This window comes from Pipistrellus hanaki, assembly GCF_964339955.1.
Source record: "Pipistrellus hanaki genome assembly, chromosome: 6".
Classification (NCBI taxonomy): Eukaryota; Metazoa; Chordata; class Mammalia; order Chiroptera; family Vespertilionidae; genus Pipistrellus; species Pipistrellus hanaki.
Window position 1 is genome coordinate 80,666,298 of NC_140508.1, and position 20,459 is coordinate 80,686,756.

The following is a 20,459-nucleotide window of genomic DNA, read 5'->3' on the forward strand; positions in this document are numbered from 1 at the left end:
TCCTTCAGGGCACATGCCAGGGCTGCGTGCTCGATCCCCAGTAGGGGGCGTGCAGGAGGCAGCTGATTAATGATTTTCTTTCATCACGATGTTTCTCTCTCTTTCTCCCTCTCTTCCCTCTTAAATCAATAAAAATATTTTAAAAATATTTGTCAATGTTACAGCTGTTGTAAGAGCAAAAGCATGATGCCCTGGAGGGTATGGTCAGGGTCTTTGGGGTGGGATATGTGCATCTGAGCTAACATGGCATTTAAGCAGTCTCCAAAGATGACAAGGAGTTAAAAGGAGAAAAGTAGACATGAGAACGTCTGGGCAGAAGGAGGAGCCTGTGCAGAGGCTCAGAGCACAGGGTGTGCTGCAGGAATGAAAGATGCCAGCATCGGGGGCCAGGGCCACGGTAAGAGGTAAAGGCCTGGAACTTCACTCTCAGGGCCATGATGGCTGCTCCAGGGGAGACAGGCGGTGCTTCAGCTTGTCTGAGAGAAGCCCCCGATTACAACTGTATCGCAATCAAACCACACTTCCCGCTGGGACAGTTCAGGCATGCCTGCAGTTGCAAGCGAGGCACCTAGTCTGTATGGAGCAAACTGACAGGAGGCAAATCCTGCAGACCAGGATGTGGAGGCGGAGGTTTGGAAATAAAAGGAGGGCATGGCAAGAAGTGCCTGGCGTCCAAACCTGGGATCTGTCCTTCTGGATCACATCCAGAGAGAGCGGGCTGGGGGGGGCTTGGCATTTCAGGGGCGCTTAGCCAAGGCCAGAAGAATGCATTAGGCCGGGGCCTGCACTGACCTGATGGAAAGGGCTTCCAACTAAATTTTAAGGCTGGGGTGGGGGAGTGTAAGGAAGAAGAAAGAAATCAAAATTCAACTGTATGAAGGAATACGGAAATGGGTCATTTAGGTAACGTGGAAGGAAGATGTGTGTGGTATATTTAGAAGGAAGTAACCAGGAACCTGGTTGTTGCCATTCTGGAGGAAGGACCCATGACCTGAGCATGGTCACTCATGGGAATTCTTTATCCAAAGGAAATAGACTTACAGGAGACAGAGGTTGGGGAGCCAGGATGGGACTATCAATACAAGAACCCCAGGAAAAGAGGGAACACTTTTTTATTGAGGAAACATAAGAGGGTGGCCCATCAGTTGACTGGTATTCCCCTCATGCAGATCACAAAGGTGGGAGAGCAATGAGGACAGCACAGGCCTTGAGGATTTCAACCACTCAGACCTGGTCCAGGTCAGCCAGGGCAGACATCGACCCATACCAGCTAGTTCTCTCTGTCCCCCACGAAGCCCAACCCCAATTCCTCATCTCCTCAAAATCCCTAGGCCCAGCGTGGCCTTAAAGTGAAGTAAAGAAAGAGGTTACTAGGGATTGAGTACCTTCTATACACCAGAGAATGCCTAGATAACATACACTAATCACCTTCTTTTTCTCACATCAACCTTATGAAGGTCAGTGTCCCCGAGAGAAATGAGGAAACAGGTTAAGAGAGGTTAACAGAGGTTCAGGGCTACATTGTGGGCTGGACACCCGCAGATTGCTCCTCCAGACCCAGTCTCTGCTCTGCTGGCCTCTATGGAGAGCACCTCCCAGGAGGGACCAGCCAAAGTGGGCAGAAGGAGAAGATAGAGTATTTATGCCCCCGCTCTCTTCAGATGGGTCACAATTGGCAGAAGCAATTAGTCAGGCCAGTAATTCTGTGCAATAGGCTCCCTCCCAAGTCTACAGAGATCTTATTAAGTTCCTCCAGGCTAGTTTCTGGATGTTTCCCCACCCTCAGATGGTCCCCTGACCCTCTGCACACCTCTGTAAGGAATCCCTCAGGCCCTCTCTGAGCATGTATCATCTTCCAGAAGGACTCACTGACAAGCTGAGCAAATGCTAGGATTTGAACCTCGAATGGCCTGAACAAAAAGCTTGGGCTGTGAATCATGATGTGCCTGTGTGGTGACTTACTTAAGCCTTAAAGGAAAAGTATACTATAATCACTTCTTAAAAAAAAAAAAAAAAAAAAAAAAAAAGTACGCTGGGCACGAATGTTCCAATTCTGCTTTCATCGATGTCCCTCACAGCAGAGTCCAGTGTATCCAATTAGAATCTCTTGTCATGCAATTTTTCCTTGAAGAGATAAATTGCTGGTAGAAAGATCTGAATTTAATAAGACGTTGGGTGACTTCGATTGATTTCACTCCGTGATGGTGTCTCGATGGCTTTGCCAGGACTTGGCCTTCTAGCAGGTCTTATGAAACCAGGGCTGGGCCAGCTAGTTCTATAATAGTGCTCCAAACTGCGTAGGTTCCAGGGACCTCCCCAGCTCATAGCTAATAACTAACACCATCGTCTTTCAACTGTGGCTGAATCACAGAAATGTGAAAAAGGTCCCAAGAGCAAAAAGCTCAGAACTTTGAAAATTCTTCAGCCTTTGCTTTTGGTGTTGGGCCAGCTCTCTCTAAGCTGTTCACTCAGATCTACTCTGCTGCTGGGTTTCTTAGCATCGCTACTACGGATATCTGAGATTGGATAATTCTTTGATGTGGGGGGCTCTCCCGTGCACTGAGAATGTTTAGCAGCTTTCCTAGGCTTCTACCTATGGGAGGTCAATAGCATCTGCTCCCCAGTTGTGACCACCAGTCATATCTCCAGGTACAGCCAAATGTCCCTGGGGAAAGGGGGAGGGGGATCACAGGGAGTGGGGAACAATTACCCTTGATTGAGAATCACTGCTCTGAGTGAATAGCTTCATTAGGATGGGCACAAACTCAGCTCACTCAAGCTGTACAAAAGAAATACTTTGTCACCTGCAAGATTCTGAGTCATCCAGCGAATGAATTTGTATGCCTTTCAATTAAGCCCAGTTTTGTTCTCAAAGTTCAGAGCTACATTTTCTAAACCATTAAGACCAAAGCTACCTCTTAAGATGAAAACCATACATGGTCAAAATGACCCTCAGAAGTCCTTTTGGAAGACGCCACTTTATAAAGCCCATGCCCATCCTCACAGTTCCGACAATCAAGGTCTTCATTTCGCTTCAGTGGAATGCTGTTAGAAATACCGAGCTTGTCGCCATGGGCCAGTTATCTTCAAATACAAAAACTTAAACTCTAAAATCACATTTGATGTAGGAAGTCATTCACGCTGACACATAAGAGTCAGACATGGCCCCAGAAAGAAACAGATCTGTGGCCCTCGTGTCATGCTCACAGGGGGACATATGCCTGAGTCGATGTTGGGCGGGATTATAAACACGATTAAATTCTAACTTCCACTCCCCTCCCGCTGTGTGTCTATAGTTGATTATGTTTCTGACAGAGTTCACTTAGTTAAACACATATATGCTACCATTCCACTATAGTATCATGTGGGGAAAAAAGAAGCCAGCTTTAGGTCTAATTATTCTAATGGTGAGCATATAAATTCTATTTCATACCATAATGAGAAAATTAAGAGCAATTTGAGATTATTGTATCATTTATTACCCTCTCATTATTTCGAACTTGAATCTTATGCATGATTTCAAACATCAGCCCCCATTTATGAAGACTTCTTTGGAGCTTTTTAAATTTCTACTTTAAGGTTAGGTCTTGTCCTGGTTCAAACAGAGTCAAACAGGATCAACCCTAATATCAGTTTGTCATTCCATGCCCAGTAGGGCTGGTAGAACTTCTAGGTTAACTACATGACCATTTTCTTTTTCTTTTCTTTTCTTTTTTTTAAGAGAAGTAAACTTCTAATGTTTTTTAAAAATATATTTTTATTGATTTCAAACTGTAAGGGGGAGGAAGAGAGAGATAGAAACATCAATGATGAGACAGAATCATTGAGTGGCTACCACCTACACATCCCCTACTGGGAATTAAGCCAGCAACCCAGGCATGTGCCCTTGACTGGAATCGAATCCAGGACCCTTCAGTCCATAGGTAATGCTCTATCCACTGAGTTAAACCAGCTAGGGCCATTTCCTTATAAGAACAAACTGGGAGAGAAGCATAGCTTCAAACTGGCAACACATTTCAAAAGCACCTATAGCTCTTGTCAAGCCCCAGGCAGAAACATCAAAGATGTCAACACAAAAACTGCTATTTTGGAAGAGATATACTAGTATTAAAATGGATAGTCCTAAATAATAATTGCTAGCAAATAAATTGATTGAATTTGAGGGTGTGTTTTTTTCCTAATTCGTAGCTTTTCAGGTTTAGCAAGATAGTGTTACTGTTAATTATATAGATGTTCTAATGTGATTAGTAGCAACCTCATTCATTCCATAAATATTGACTTAGACTTTTCATAGGCCAGACACTGTGCTAGGTACAAAGAAGTAAGATGTGAAAAATTGTCTTCCTTAAAATATTTTTCAAGCCAAAGAGGTCTCTTAAGTCAGAGTCAAAAAATATTATAATATCAAAACAACTAACATATAAGGAAAATATTAGCTCTTCCTCCCAGTATGACCAAACCTAGCCTAAGATTGGGATAAAACTAGAAATCCACATTTAAATACTTATTGCAAAAGGTTGAGCCTCTCTCACATCTACTCACTAATGGATGTGGCTTTCCACTAATCAATGATTCAGTTTATTTGTGCTTGTTAACAAATTCATTCACAAAGAAATGGAGAAAATTTCAATTAAAATAAGGGCAATTGAATAAGTATTTTAATAATAAATTTGTTGAGGGTCATTCTCTGAATTTTCTCTTTTTAGAGTTTGATATCAGAAGATAATAGCTCTCATATATTATGTCAACTTTGTAAAAGTTCCCTCTCTATAGTAGACCATAATCACTTCTTCATTTTTACAGAGTGGCCTATATAGTCAAAGATGTGTCCTCTATCATGGTCTGTGTAATAAATATTACAGGGGAAACAGCTGCTTCTGTTGATTACTATGTCTGCTTTCTTTTTTCATGTTGTTTATTCATTCATGAGCTCATAAAACCATCATTAAATGCCTAGTCTGCTCCAAGGGGATAACAAAAGTGAGTGAAAGCATGGGTCCTCCTCTGAGGACCCATGAGGAGGGAGAACATACAGATGAGGAGGAAGAACGATTAGATATGAAGTGAGATAAGCCCTGTATCTTAGGGATGCACAAGCTGAAGGGAAACACAGAAGAGGAAACAAGTAATGCTTTATGGAAGGGAAGATGCTTTAACTAGATAAATAAAACTCCAGTGGCACCCAGTGGAAGAGGGCAGTCAGGCAGAGGCATACCTGAGAAAACATAGCACCTTCCAGGTACTGATAGCACTTTGGTCTTGATGGAACATAACATGTGAGGGTGGTTGTGGTGGTAAAAGCCTGGGTGTAGGGACTAGATGACCAATAGTTAAGGTCTTAACTTTATGTTGTAGATAACGGAGAGCCACTGGAAAATTTTAAGAACAAGGTATAGATAATGACTTTTTTTGATTGGGTTGCTAAGACAAACCTAGAAGATGTAAGATCTATTAGAACCAGATCAGAGATGGCTAAGACTGAGACTAAGGCACTGGTGATAGAAAGATAGGGAAGAGAGAAAGAAGCACAGAAACACTTGATGTTGACTGGATAAAGGGAAGAACAGTGAGGGAAGAATAAAAAATTACATGTATGCTTCCAGCTTAAATGACTAGGCCAGGAAAGATGGTCTTAACCAGATGAGGACTAGAAGATACAAGTAGGTTTGAAGGTTGGAACTTTATGGTTGAGAGATGGGTGACACCTCCCATCTGAATGTCTGGCACCCATTATCTGCAGTGTCTTAGGAACATTCAAATAGCGATATCTAAAAAAGCTGAATACATGCTTCCTGAGCTCAAGAAGGCCAAGGCTGAAGATACAGACCTAGCCCTAGCTGGCTTGGCTCAGCTGAGAGAGCAGCAGCCTGCAGACTGAAAGGTCCCAGGTTTGATTCTGGCCAAGGGCACATGCTTGGGTTGTGGGCTCGATCCCCAGTAGGGGGTGTATAGGGGGTAGCCGATTAATGATTCTCTCTCATCATTGATGTTTCTATCTCTCTCTCCTTATCCCTTCCTCTCTGAAATCAATAAAAAAATATATATATTTTAAAGATATAGACCTAGCAATTTTAGCACATGGTAGGTAGTTAAGACTCACAGGTAGGGATTCAAGGTCACAGCCATAGGGCGTGGCATGAAATGAGAGGATTACTGGAGAAGGGGCTTTGGAAAAAACCTGACACTTAGGGGGCAGAAAGAAAAACAGTAAGAGGGTTGAAATAAAATGATGAGAAAATAATAATAAAAATGTAGAAGACATGAAAGTCAATTAAAACACTGAGTCTGGAGATTATCTAGTGGGATACACAAAATTCCAGAGATGCTGGACCTAGAAAGTCAACAAAAATCTACTGAAACTTCTCACTGTATACAGTGGAGGAGCTTTCTTAGAGGATGTTTCAGCTTCAGAAGGCTCCAAAGATTCTTGCCATGCTCAGAGGCAGATACGATGCATTCCAGGGATTCTCTTGAAACAGCATACTTTTAGGGACTAAAAAAACCACTGTGTGATTATGTTGCCCCACATGGCAGGCATTGTATCATTTAGTACAAATATCTTATAGAGGTTGGTGATGGAAAGATAGGGATGCTAGATGGAAAAGGGGAGTGGTGAAGGTGACAGAATGGTGATCAAGGTTCTGACCACAGATAAAGATTCTAAAAGGAATCAGTGAGTTCTTTATTTTTACTATAAGGAACCAGAGAGTTATTCTTTTTTGCTATTTCCAGTCACAGTCACTGACTCTGAAAATTCAAAGTATCACCTGATTAAGAATGCTCATTGTCCCTACCTGTGGAAGCCTCCTCACTGTACTTGGAGCATTTTCCCGAGGCTCTCACCTGGAATGCAAAACACTGATGTCTTTCTGGATTCCCTGTTAGCACCTCTAGGTGCAGAAGAACTCATTCACACCCCCCCCCCCCCCCCCCCCGCCCCAGAGACTGGTGCAGACAGAGTCTTGAAGCTCCTGATCCTCTTTTGCTATGTCAAGAACAAACAAGCTAATTACTATTCAAAACCTTATTTTTTTAATTTTCATTAAAAAGATTTTAGGATGCAAATTTGATTATAAAGGTTGGTTCAGAACCATTATAATCCATCGCTTAGAAACAATTCTCCAAGGGTCTCTGGTCTCTTATGTTCTGCAGTCCTGCAAGCAGAGGCACTGATAGCCTTCGCTCTGGACTACCTTTCTAAGGATGTGTGCAAACAGCCTTGGAAGACAGAGATAGTGTCTCCCTCTACAGCACTGGACAGGTTTATTGTCCACTGTATTAAAAGACAATGTCTTTCTCTGGGACAAAGGGAAGGCATACTAACTGCCCACTCTCAGAGTTGGAATCCCTAAGCTCAGGGTTTCTCTTTGTGTGCATTCAGGAACTGGGGCTTGGAAAATGGCACAGATGCTGATACTCTGGCTACTATTGTTGTTATAAGCAATTAAGTTATTTGTCTCTGATCCAGAAGTTTCATGTCTTCTGCCAACAAACATCCATGAAATTGTGGCAGGCTAAGTTACTAGCTTACCAAATACTGTAAAGTCTTAGACCCTTCACAGATTTTGGTACCTGATTGCTATCTGTAAAGTTATGTTGATCACATGATAACCTTCTTTAACAACTTTCCCAATGCCATTATCTGCTTTGTCTTTACTTAAGTATACTTAAGTAAGATTCATAATTTGTGTACATCGAAAGGATTCAAGACTGCCTGGCTGGTGCGGCTCTTTGGTTGAGCATCCACCCATGAACTGAGGTTACCAGTTTGATTTCCGGTCAGGACACACGCTTGGGTTATGTAGGAGGCAGCCAATTGATGCTTTTCTCTCATTAATATTTCTGTGTCTCTCTCTCCCATTCCCTTCCTCTCTCTAAAATCAATAAAAATGTATTTTTTTAAAAAAAGAACTCAAGACTATTTAATGGTCTAACATATGGTGCAAGAAAATGCACTGCAGGCAAATGTTCTCTATAGGAGAAAAGATGGAAAGGTTTTCCTTTCTCCATGTTTACAGAGCACGAAATGGCAAGGGCAAAAAAAAAAAAAGAAAGAAAATTCTAATGATTTGCAAAGGTCTAAAAAAAAACCCCTCCATAGCAGGTGTAGCAGGCAGTGCCTTAGCCTTGGGTAGAGTTCCGAGAGATTTTGTTTAATTGACCAAGTGGCATCAAGTAGTAGCAGGAAGATGAGGAATGGGAAGGTGGGGCAGCCCTGAGTCACAGAACCACAAGGAACCTGGTTTCCTGCCAATGCATGAAATAAGGGACTGTCCAAAGCTTTATGCAAAGGAACTAGCATGCATTGGGCTGATGATTGATGATATTCTGCTGCTACTGTGCCAACTGGAAATAAGATATCAGATGTCTCTGATATCTGCCATGTGGATTAGGTAACTTATCATAGCGCCTATGCCTGAAGGAGATTCAAAACATGTCACACAACAAAAGTGACCAAGATGCTCAATGACTGGTAACATGATGATAATGATACCTACATGAAAAATGATTATTATTTAAACAAATTGAACATTTCATGATATAGGTATATGTCTATATTTTATTTATGGATGTGAAGATCAAGAAGTTAGAGGCATTGTCCTATTGACCAGTACTTTCAACACTAGAGTATCTTAGAGAAAATATCAGCATACCATGTCAACAATTTCCATGAATGCCTCCAGGTGAATGCTGGTGAGTAGGACATGGCCATATACAGCATAGTATATATCTCCAATGGCCAAACAATGAGATATTTGGAAATATCTAGAAATCCAATGGTAGGTAGAAACTAGTGTTGAATATATTTTTCCCTGATGGATCTCAGAGGGAAGCGGGAGTGGTGATGGAAGCGTAGGGAGTGATTACTAGTAACCAAAGAACTTATATGCATATTTGCATAATCCATGGACATAGACAATAGTGTGGTGAAGGCACAGGGTGGGGCAGGAACCAAGTGGAGGGGGGCAGCAGGGGAAAAAATGGGGGACATCTGTAATACTCTCAACAATACAGATAAAAAAATTAATATAGTATGGTAAAATTTTCAAATGCATCTCCAAAGTATTATTTCTGTGTGCAATATATGAGTGGGGCAAAGTAGGTTTACAGTTTATTATTTTCAAGAGGAAAATAATACAATAATTAATAATAACAATGCAAGAATAAACTGTGTTTCCAATACTCCAACTGTAATCCTACTTTTGCCCCACCCTGTAGAGCACTAAACTAAAACTAAGAAAAATAACCCAGCCATTATACATGCTTTCATGGTGTCACTAGTAGGTGAAAGATACTGATGAACACTTGATGGCAGCTTCCTTTTACCAGGAAAGGCCATCTGTCTCCATCTAGATTCAGGAGGGACTCGGGTGTGTGAGCCAAGGAGCAAGGAAAGAACCCAGTTCTAATTTCCATGGAGGAAGTTCAACCCTGGGACACCATGCAGAGACCACCATCAATGCCTGGTTTTGAGATGAGTGGTTTTCTCCACTATCCCCATAAGATAGGATACCTAGATCCTATCTTATGGGGATAAAAGGTTACCTTGCTATGTTGATTTCACTTGTGGATACACAGATTAGTTTTAATCCTCAGTGTAACTTCCTTCAAGAGTCATATCAAAGAACGCTATCCCAATAAGAATGCTGCATCTTTTTTCTCTGGTTTATGAGAATACTTTACTTGTTCCTAGAGTCATCTGTGAGTTTTTTGAAATAATAGAAAATAAACTTATTAGATAGATATTCTGATATATACCACCAGAGGTCAGAGAAAATAGAATTACAGCAATGGGTGAAGAGATAGGTTCTTCTGTGTTTACCTAAATTTGGGGCCGATGGTCTCTGTCCCTTAGAGCACAATGCAAACGAGAACACATGTATGTGTTTCTTCCTCACTTGGGCCTGATAGCTTCACACAGAGGAAAAATATTCAGGCCAGCACCACTAAATTCTAGGCAGTATTGGGACAAACATCCGCCATGAGCCACAGAGGGCCAGATGGAAAAACAATTCAAGTGCACACTGACCTGAGGGTGGGGGTAGTGGCACAATTCATCCAAGTTACAGCGATTCAGCTGGGAAGGTTTGGGGCTGAAAGAGCTCACTAGATGGCTCACAATGCCCCGGGTGTTTTAGCATTAGCCCTTCCCTCTTTAAAAACACGTTTTGTAAGAGAAAAGGTAAAGAAGCTTTTGGTATTTTCATATCTTTTGCTATTAAAAGTGGTCCAGTATCTGAGTAAAGGGTTTTAACAAAAGACCCAAGAAGTGACTTTTAATCCAGAGGTACACAGAATTCGAAAACAAATATACATCTTTTGTAAATAGAATTCTGAAATGTAGGCCATGATATTGTACCACCACAAATACTGTGATGCCACGAGAAATGGCTGGGCCGGGCACCAAAACAATAGCTGTGCTCCAAGCAGGGTGCCAGCACCTTTCTGAGACTTGGTAAGAGATGGATACTAGCCTCCCCATTACTTACTCAGACACACAAGATACTAACTAGCAGTATTGGGGAGGAAGGGACGGAGCATGGCAGAATTATCACACAATTCCACAAGGTGAAAGAATGAAAAAGCGAGTCAACCCCTGGCACATTCGGACCACATCATGCCAGGTGTTTGGTGCAGGACAAACATCTGGATGTGTGATTATATTTTTTTATTCTTCCTCCAGATACTGGGATATCGTAAATGTTAGGGATAAGCAAAAAATTACTTTGATCATTTGACAATGGGAACTGGGCCCTGGCCGCTGTGGCTCAGTGGATAGACCGTCAGCCAGCGCACCAAAGGGTCACAGGTTTGATTCTCAGTCAAGGAGGTTTGATCTCCAGCCCTGGTCAGGGCTCATATTGGAGGGAGGGTATCTCTCTCCCCTCTGTCACATCTTTCTCTCTCTCTCTTCCTCTCCCCCATTTATCCCTTCCACTCTATAAAAATCAATGGAAAAAATATCCCTGGGTGAGGATTAACCAAAGGGAAAGAAAACAAGAAAAGAAAATGGGACCTGGTAAAAAGAATAGGATGCTAGGATGTTTCAAAGAACAGTAACAAATGGGGCTGAGGGAACCCTTTCTGTAACACCAACTTCGCATGGCTGTCCTAAGGTCGAAGGCCCTCAGGTCAGAAGGCACCCTCAGCAGTTCTTTCAGAAACCATTCTCTAGTAGCTTTCTCCTCACACACTTACCATTCCCAATGGAAGGACTCACTTAGGTATCAGGACAAGAATGTTAGACTACTCTAGTGGTCCCGACTGACTTGAATGAAAATTACTTAACATGGCACTGACAGCCCTTTTTGATTGCACAAGAGCCACTGCTTTCTTTCTCAGACAAGAGCAAACATCACCCAGTGCTATGGTACCAATCTGTAATTATGTCTAAATTCAAGTTCCTGTTCCTTTTTCAGAGAAAGAGGTCACTTACTGTATGATTTCAGTCAAACATTTGCTCAGTCTCTATTAATTTCTTCTTTGTAGAGGAAAATGACATTTACTTTAAAATATATATATATTTTAGAGAGGGAGAGAGAGAGAGAGAAACATGAGCAATGATGAGAGAGAAGTATTTATCAGCTACCTTTACACATTCCCTACTAGGGATCGAGCCCGAAACCTGGGCATGAACCCTCCTGGTTCATAGGTTGATTCTCAACCATTCAGCCACACTGGCTGGGCTGGCATTTGCTTTTTATCTTTCTGAAAGCATACTGAAATAACTTTATGTTCTCCAAATGCATATTGTATGTACTCAAAGCAGTACTTTCTGTGTCCTTATTGAAGTTTAAAATGTTCTTTTTCATTGGCTAGAACAGCCTCCAATTTGACTCTATAACTGGACAAAATAGGTAAGGAACTCTCTCTCTCTCTTTTTTTTTTTCTTTTTTTTTTTTTTGCCACAGATATCAACTAGATTAAAATTTTTGAGGACAAAGACTAATTAGAGATACTGACAATACCCTCAGCGTGGGGCCTCTCTGTATTTCACAGCTTTGACAGCCATTCTGTAAACTTCTGGAGGTACAACAACTAGCATGAGAAGTGCCAAGATTAAGTGCAGAACCCCTCTGCAGGGAAATGCCTTTCCTATCGCCAGCTCAGTCAGAGCAGCGCTATCAGGCAGGATTTGGGAAGCACAGAGTTGTCAGAAAACAGTCATTTTTCCCCGATTCTCAGAGTCTCAACATTTTCAGACCGACATTACTCATCCATGACTGAGCCATCTGCCTGGGACGGTTTCCGTGGCTCAGAGACCAGGAGGACTGGCTGAGATGCAAAGCCCTGGTGCAGCCAGCCTGCCCTGCAGAGCAGCGGGGGACCAGGAGAGCCAGCGGAGAATTGCACAGACAGTTCTGTTCCGTTACAGCCAGTTCTGCTGAGGTCACGCAGCCCTGCCTTGTTTAAATTAAACTTGACGCCATATTTAGGCAACCCTCCTAGAGTGAAGAGCGGCGTGTCTCTGTTGTCTCCTCTGGCTCTGTCTGGGTCAGGCTGCAAGCCCTAACACTCGGTAAGCCCACCAGGGCTGGCTGCAGGGTGAACTGGAGGCCAGCGCGCTGGAGGCGCCTGTGCCCAGAGCCACCCCCTCCGCTGAAGGGAAAGGAAACGGACCCACAATGTGCGGAGCAGCCAGGAGAGCAGCGGATGCTCCAAGATGTCCTTGTTTCCCCCAAAATGAAGCGGAGGCGACGGGGAACTGTTCCAGGGCCAGCCTGCCTGTCTGCACCCACGCACCTCCACCTGTGCCACCTGCCAGTCACCTTCACTATTTCCCTTTTTATTTTCTTCTTTGACCCTGAATGCCTGTGCTCACGAGGTCCGCGTTTTTCTCTGCCTGCGCTGCTTAATTTTATTCTCCATCAGTTTAATTTAAACCAGACGGACAGTCCCTCGGGTGAGAACATTTCAAAGTGGCCACTTGATGGGGGCAGATCCAATGAAGAAATAGCATTCAAATGATAGAGGGCTATGTTAAAACCCTGGCATTTAGAATGAGATGTCAAAGTCAGTCTTATCTTTGGAATTTTGTTTTTTCCAATGACCATACACGGACCCTGTTTGCAATAACGTAGCTCTCGCTCTCATGGACACGGTCTGAACGCCCTCTTGCACCTGTGGCAGCCCAGGCTGCCGTCCCCCCTCAGCCTACCCTTAGCTGCCTGTCGGTGCTCCTTTGAACGTAGGAATGGGTACCACTGCCCAGAAAAAGCTTCCCTGGGGTTGACGAGCCCTCCCCTCTCCCAGCACTCACCTTGGGGATGCTGAGGTGTTCCCGGACAGGACGGTGCTCCCGGGAGAGCCTCCTGAGAGTCTAGAGAGGAAGGTCCGGGACTCAGAGGGGCGGGGGTGGCCGGGACTGCCGATGAGGTCAGGTCCAAGGAGAGGTCAGCTCTGCCCCGGCTCCCACTCCGGCTTCTCAGCTCCTTCTCGTGCGCCTCGGCTGCCAACTGCTCCAAGTATTTGTATCTGAAAGCGAAATTCCAAAGGGTTTCTGTAAAAAAGAAAGAGGAGCTCCTGGCCGGTGCTTGTTTATGGACGAAACACCTGCAGAGAGAGAGCTGGTTTCCTGATGCCGAGCTCAGCGCGGGGCTGGCTGGAGGGCCCGCTTGCCAGGAACGCCCAGCAGAGCCAAGACGCTAGTGATTAAACATCCCGCACCAGGCACAACCAAACAGCCGGCGACATGGGAAGAGCAGTGGGGGGGGGGGGGGGGGGGGAGGGGGGGGGGCACATCACACAGGCCCCAGACACCGGCTTGCGGCTATAGAATCCTAGCTTGCTCTTTTAGGAAACATTGGTACAAATAAGCAAAACAACAGCAATGACCGTCAAAAAGGCCCCACAGTTTCAGCTGAAAACCACACGCCCTCAGAGCTCACAGCTGTGAAATGGGAGGGTGCCCCTGTGTGGCAGAGAGAAACGGTGCCCCCCAAGTACCGAAAGGGGGTGTTGGACCCAGGCCTCCCCGAACGTCTGAACCTGCTTCAATGCTCCCAGCAATGCGACTGGAATTCACTTTGTTCTCCCGGTGTCGACCATGGAAACTTTTTTTTACATTCTAAAATATTTCTGAGTCGGACTCAGACATCCAATAGCTTGGACCTGACGTCACATATAGTTTATTCATCAAAGTCAGTTGAAAAAGAACAAAGATACATCTGTTTTGCATTTCAGGCAGGCAGAACCCACTAACTGTTTATTAAGACCAGCTACCAATCATATTCCGCATGGTGCGCTTTATAGATCAGACCAAAATAACTTTGAAATATGTGCTTCTTCCAGATGTCTGCTAATTTTACCCACCGTTATTTGTTCAGGAATAAATTTATGGACCCAGCTGTAGCCGGGTCCTGACTATCGTACCCACCACGAGACTTGGAAATGGCTTATTCAAGCCCTCCCTCCCATCCACCCAGATGTACTGACTGCTTCAGTCCCCTCCCTTCCCCTCCCTCCCCCCCCCCCCCCAACGTGCAAGAGCCCAGCTCTGGCCCACCATCGCCCCCAGAGGGCAGTCCCATTTCACCGGGAGGAGAAAGGCGGGGCACCTATAGGAGCCTCTGTGAAAAATGCATTTAGGAAGCACGCACTTCTTCATTCATTCTTAAGGTGGGCGTGGCTCCCATCTGTCATCATCGCCTCCTCCCTGCCAGTCCCGTGGCAGCCAGCCCCGGGCCAGCCTCACACGCACGCCTCCCATCAGGCTGCCTTGGCCACCACAGCTGGAAGCGATCGGGCCTTGCATCGGAACTCATGTCGGATATGTAGCCCATTCAGCACAGATGGCATTTTACATTTACTGCCTGGCATACTTGGTCGTCTTTTCACATGCATATGGCTGTTTTCAACAAGCAGATAATAGGATTTTTGAGAAAGGGAAGATTACCCTCCTTTGTTCTTTCCCTCGTGCCTTGCACTTGTCCGCTGACAGGAAGTGAGCAAAGTGCGCAGGGAACCGTGCAGGGCAGCACTCCACCTGCAGGGGTCCCTGCAGCACGGGGTGCAATGGGGGGGACGCACCCACTTCACTTCGTGGAGAGGCAGTGACTTGCACAGGAATCGCTGACGGAAGGGGTGGTGGGTCTGCATATACACAAAGGCCTGAGGTTGGCTCAGAGCAGCGGCCTCACCGTGAAGGGTGGAGACGCTGGGCCCAGAGAGAAAGCTCTGGAAACTCTGGGCTTTCCTTACCAACGAGGTCACCTCTCCAAAGGCAAGCGAGGAGACACAAGAAAAGTATTTCTGCACTTAATTCTGACCGGCAAGGGAAAGCCACTGGGCTGGGGGGGATGGGACTCTTGGAAGAGAGTGGTCTTGAGGGTCAGAGCCCTTAGGAGGCATATTTTAATGAGAAAGTGGCAAATGCAAGGCCAGGGAGGCTGCAGCCCAGGAGCCTGTGAGCCCAGACATCCCGCGTTGGGTCAGAGCCTGCGACAGGAGAAAGGGGCAGGCAAGGAATGACATGCGCGTTAGGGGACCTGCATGGCCCGAGAGACTGGAGACCAGGAGCAGGAAAGTTGTGCTCATCCAGATCAGAAGAGGGCAGAGAGGACGGTAACAGAGCCAGGAGGATGGCTCATTTCTGACCTTCACACTTCACTGGGTCCGGCCTGGTCCTGGCCTCCCCAAACCCCGTCCGCGGGCAGCGAGGCTGGCAGGCATGTGCTAGCAGCCAAAGTGCTCGCCTGCTTCCTGGGAGACCCCAGGGGTTCCACACCCAGAGGCTGGGCATATACGGCTCAAAGACTATTCCTGTCTATGGGGCCATCCTCGGGATCCAGAAGCCACGGGAAGAGTCACAGGTGTGATCTGAATTGTCCCAAGGGTGTGTATGTGGCAGACCAGAACGACAGGGAAGGAGACAGGGGGACTTGAACGGGTAGAAAGTTTCATTTCTACATAGTGAAAAGCGTCTGGGAAGTAAGGAACCCAGACCCCACACACATGCATGGTTCTCAGGAAGAGTTAACAGACCGAGTCTTTGTCCTTATTTCTGAACCTCTGTCCACCCCTCGCCTCCACCAGCGTCCCCACCTGTCTCTGAAGTCCGTTACATTTGCAAGTCTTATCTTTTCCCCCAGCAGCTTTCCAAACAGGGATGAAAGCTCAGCTCCCTCACCCCCATCCTCAGCAGCTAAGTCAAGAGGCAGGCCCCCCAAAGTGGGGGTCCAAACCAGAGGGAAAGGTTCCGATGCTTCCCCAAACCTCCTTGAACACAGAGAGGCGAGCTGTAAGGAGAGACCCTCCCACGGGGCCACAGAGAGCCCGCTGCTGCCCAGCTAAGAGGCCCGGACAGGTGAGTGAGAAAGGCCAGAATGCACCAGAGTGAGAGCGGGGCAAACCTCTGCACACGTTCTCCAGGGGTAAGCGATGTTCTGATTTGGGGAAAGAACAGTAAACAATATCCGGGAGCAGGTAGCCTTTGGTGGTTTGGGAAATTCTGAGGTCAGCCTGAGCCAGTCAGACCTGACATCTCCCCAAGTGCTTTCGAGCCGTGCCTGTGCCGATCGAGCCTGACAGCCCTGTGGCCAAAAGCTCAAAAAAGCGCAACATCTGGAGGGAATGCTAAAAAAATAAATAAATAAAAAGCAAGATAAAATTGAATTTCTTAAGCTTTGGCACAAAGCAACAGCATTTCCAGTAAAAAGTATAGATCATGTTCATCAACGTAAAAAAAAATAAAATATGGTACGGCCTGGCCAGCGCAGCTCAGTGCTTGAGCATTGAGCTATAGACCAGGAAGTCACAGTTCGATTCCTGTGCCAGGAAGTCACAATTCGATTCCTGGTCAGGGCATATGTGGGCTCAATCCACATTGTGGGGCGTGCAGAAGACAGCCGATCAATGATTCTATATCTCTGATGTTTCTAACTCTCTCTTTCCCTTATTCTCTGAAGTCAATAAAAATACATATATTTTTTAAGAAATGGCACAAATTAGAGAAAAGGAAGTTTGTTTCTTTACCACCATCTTTCACTCTACGTTTGCTGTCCACAACTGGTGATGAGGATGGCAATAATCAAAATGTTTTATTCATGAGGCTGACCTAAGCATCTAATTTTTAAATTGAACATAGACAGACTCCACTCCTCTATGCCCCAGTCTGTCCTGATCTATTTAGCTGATGGTGTCTTAAGAAAAAAAAAATTGAGCACAATTCCACTTTTTATTGGCAAAATTCAGATATTGTTAGGTTCCCAGCTGGCTCTGGTATGAAACCAGCATTTCCATCTCTCCGTGCAGTAACCCCACCTGGTGGTGGATGGAATAACTGCAGGGCTACAGGATGAAAATTGGTCTTTTCATTGTTCTACTTCCCAAAACATCCTTATCTACATGAATCAGTGAACACATCAACTTTGTGTCTTTTAGTGGGGTTAAAAGCATGTTGCCACTGAAATTTTAGAAACTGGTTTACAGCTTAGATAACTGAAAGAAAGCTGTTTGTTCATTGGATTTATTCCATGCATCTTTCCAGAGGGTTGAATATGTGCCAAGGATGGTGGCAGGCACTGGGACAACCCAGGGAAACCAGGCATGGTTCCTGCCACCAGGGAGCTGAGGGCCAGGAACTGAGACAGGGAAGTGACAGGCACATTCAGTGAGTGTCTCAGGTGGGTGTGGCCCCCCCCCTCGCCGCCCAGCTGGTGCATAGCATGTGTGGTCCAATATTTGCTGAGCACGTGACCTGGAAGCATGCAGCAGAGACACCGCATGCAGGCTCAGTAGTGGTGGCACAGGATAGGGGAAATATATTCCATAGGTCAATATACGAATCAATGTGCTCACTTGGAGAAGAATTTTGGAGCAGACATATACAGTAGGTCCTCAGGTTACGTCAGAGATCCATTCCTACAGCGCGGCTTAATGGGATTTTCACCGGAAGTGGGAACCCACCTACGTAAGCACTATGTCACTCACATAGAGAATATACACAGCAGTAAGGAAGTGACACAGTAAAAAAAAATTTTAAAGATAACAATTCCTGACCTTTCCTTGTGGTAAATAGATAATAAACAACATAAAGCACATATGTTGAAATGGTGGAACTTTTTTTTTTTTAATAAATAAATGGGAGAATGGCAACGTAACCATGAAATGACGTATGTTGAGTCCATCGTTACCCAAGGACTGTCTGTATTTCACTCCATGATGACACCAAATCAGAAACCTGTGCTTCCTTGGAAACTGTAGATAACCTGACACTTATTCTACAAAATGCCAGTTACCAAAGGCCCCAGGTCTTTTAGGGAAAGCTGTGATAGTTTAATCCACACAGTCTCCACGGCATGCTGGGTTAGGAGTGCCAAGTCACATGCGGTTTGGTTACATGGGGAGGAAGAGAGATACAAACCTTTCTTCTCTTGCTTGTCTCTGCTCCTCTTTTTTGTTTAAATACTCTCGGCTACTAAAAATAGATGGAAGAAACAAAATAGGGAAGAAAAAGAACAGAATTATATGCTCATAAGATTGCTAAGAAATTACTAACAGGATGTAATGGAAGTCCACTATTGCCTCAAAAGTGGAAAGTGGCTGTAGCTGAATTTTTAAAAATCAAGGGTAAAGACTGTGCTTTAAAAGTACGAAATAGAGTGGGTCTTCTATAAAATCACAGGGAGTCCGAAGTCATGGGATTGTTGGATTCGCTCATGGACATGACCAATTACTCTTTGGAAAGAAGAATGCATGCCTATGGGGGGAAGGGAGAAGAGAAGTATTTTTTAAAGGTGAAATAATACATTAGAAAAAAAAAAGTATAGCCATGACAAGCAAGCCATAGCTTTCAGAGGTGAAGCACATTCAGTCCAGCTCTGGGAGCACCACAACTTGCGCCTCAAGAATTAAATCTGAGCGGCTCAGATCGCTGTACTCCCCGTTTTGGACGTTGCTCCCACAGCCCAGGATCTCTCTCTGCACCCCTCACATTCTGGCTCTCTGCAGAGATCCCTGGAAGCTCTCACTCGTGCATTCTCTTTAGCCTGTACCCCCGAGATGCCCGATTTTGTCCAATTTTAATATTTGTTTTTCTGTTCCTGCTGGTGAGGTCCCAACGTGAAGCTTAAGACTGATGTATTTTCCTGGAGAATTCTGACATTGTGGTTTTCTACACTGGACCTAAGGTAGTCTGAGCATTCTACCCCTTGATGCCCTGGCAGCTGGATATAAAAAAGTAGTAAGTCAGAGCAACTGAAACAGGTTAGGAGGAAAAAAAAAAAAAAAAAAAAGAGGCTCAAATTTGTTATCATTTATAAACAACCATCCTCATCGCTTTTCATACTAGAAAGAAATTCTTCCATAACCCAAGAGGTTTAAGATCATATTCAACAAAAATAGCAGCAGATAAGAAACAACCTTTAGATAGAATGCCAGGGAAAAGGCCCAGGAGCATGAACAACTTAAATCAATGTAATGACTGGTGAAAGGTCAACCATTTCTGTGTTTCCAGGACTACTTTATAAAGCTCTTCCTGTTTCCTCTTTTGAATTTCTTTTCACTCATATCCTCAGACTTAGGAAGAAACGGTCATCATTATAATTAAGAGTTGTGTGCGGTCTGTCCTGATAATCACCATACCTTCCTGGACAAGGTTTATTTGATATTTTCTATCTATATCTATATCTATTATCAATACCTATCTATATCTACCTATCATCTATCTATATCTATTGATGAGGATTAGATCCAGACAATCCATTTTCAGAGACTATGCTCATAGCTGTTGACTCTTTGCTCTTATTACCAAATGGATGTCATTTGTTACTTAAGAGCACAGAGAGATTCTGGTTGTGATATGTATTTTTTGGTACATAGCATATATATTATGTATATTGTAACATAATGACTAAGGTATTACAATGCACTATGTATTCTTCTAGAACTCCAACATCATAAATGCTAGACATTTAGGAATTATTCTCTGGGTCCGTGAGGAACTGCTCATTTTTTTTCAATGTTTTGATTCTTAGATTAGATTATTTCTACTGTTCTGTCTAAAAGTCTTTGGCTTTTTCCCCTCATTTCCATTCAGCTATCAAGCCCACGCAATGAATTTTTCAATTTGGTAGTTGTATTTTTCAGTTCCACTTAGTTCTTCTTTATACCTCCTATTTCTTTGCAGAGACTTCACTTTTCATTTGTTTTAAAATTATTTGCCCTTACTTCTTAGAGCCTGTTTGTAATAAATGCTTTAAAGTCTTTGTCTGATAAAGACAGCGTCCTTTTGTGGTTAGCATATTTTGGTTTTCTTTTCCTTCTGAGTTAAGACTTGCCCTGGCTCTTTGTATGACAAGTTATTTTGGATTGCATTCTGCATATTTTTAAATATTTTGCAGAGATTCTGGGTCTTATTTACATTCTATGAAAAACCTTGTTTGTTTCCTTTTGTTTTCCTTTAGAAGGCAAACGACTAAGTTAGGTTCAGCCGATAAGTGCTGTCTTTCCATATTAGT

The 20,459-nt window shown here is 44.2% G+C and overlaps 1 protein-coding gene across 27 annotated transcripts in view; it reads right to left on the reverse strand.

Moving 5' to 3' along the window:
• Positions 1 to 20,459, reverse strand: part of FHOD3 (formin homology 2 domain containing 3) — a 334,599-nt gene that overhangs the window by 51,978 nt on the left and 262,162 nt on the right. For 16 of the 27 annotated variants that reach the window (XM_084888812.1, XM_084888811.1, XM_084888828.1 and 13 more), the window contains 2 exons: positions 18,365 to 18,418; positions 13,262 to 13,476 (listed from right to left, as the gene is read on the reverse strand). In XM_084888812.1, coding sequence (XP_084744938.1) covers positions 13,262 to 13,476; positions 18,365 to 18,418 — 269 coding nt within the window. The remainder of the gene's footprint in view (positions 1 to 13,261; positions 13,477 to 18,364; positions 18,419 to 20,459) is intronic. The other 11 variants (XM_084888807.1, XM_084888829.1, XM_084888823.1 and 8 more) reach the window with 2 other exon arrangements.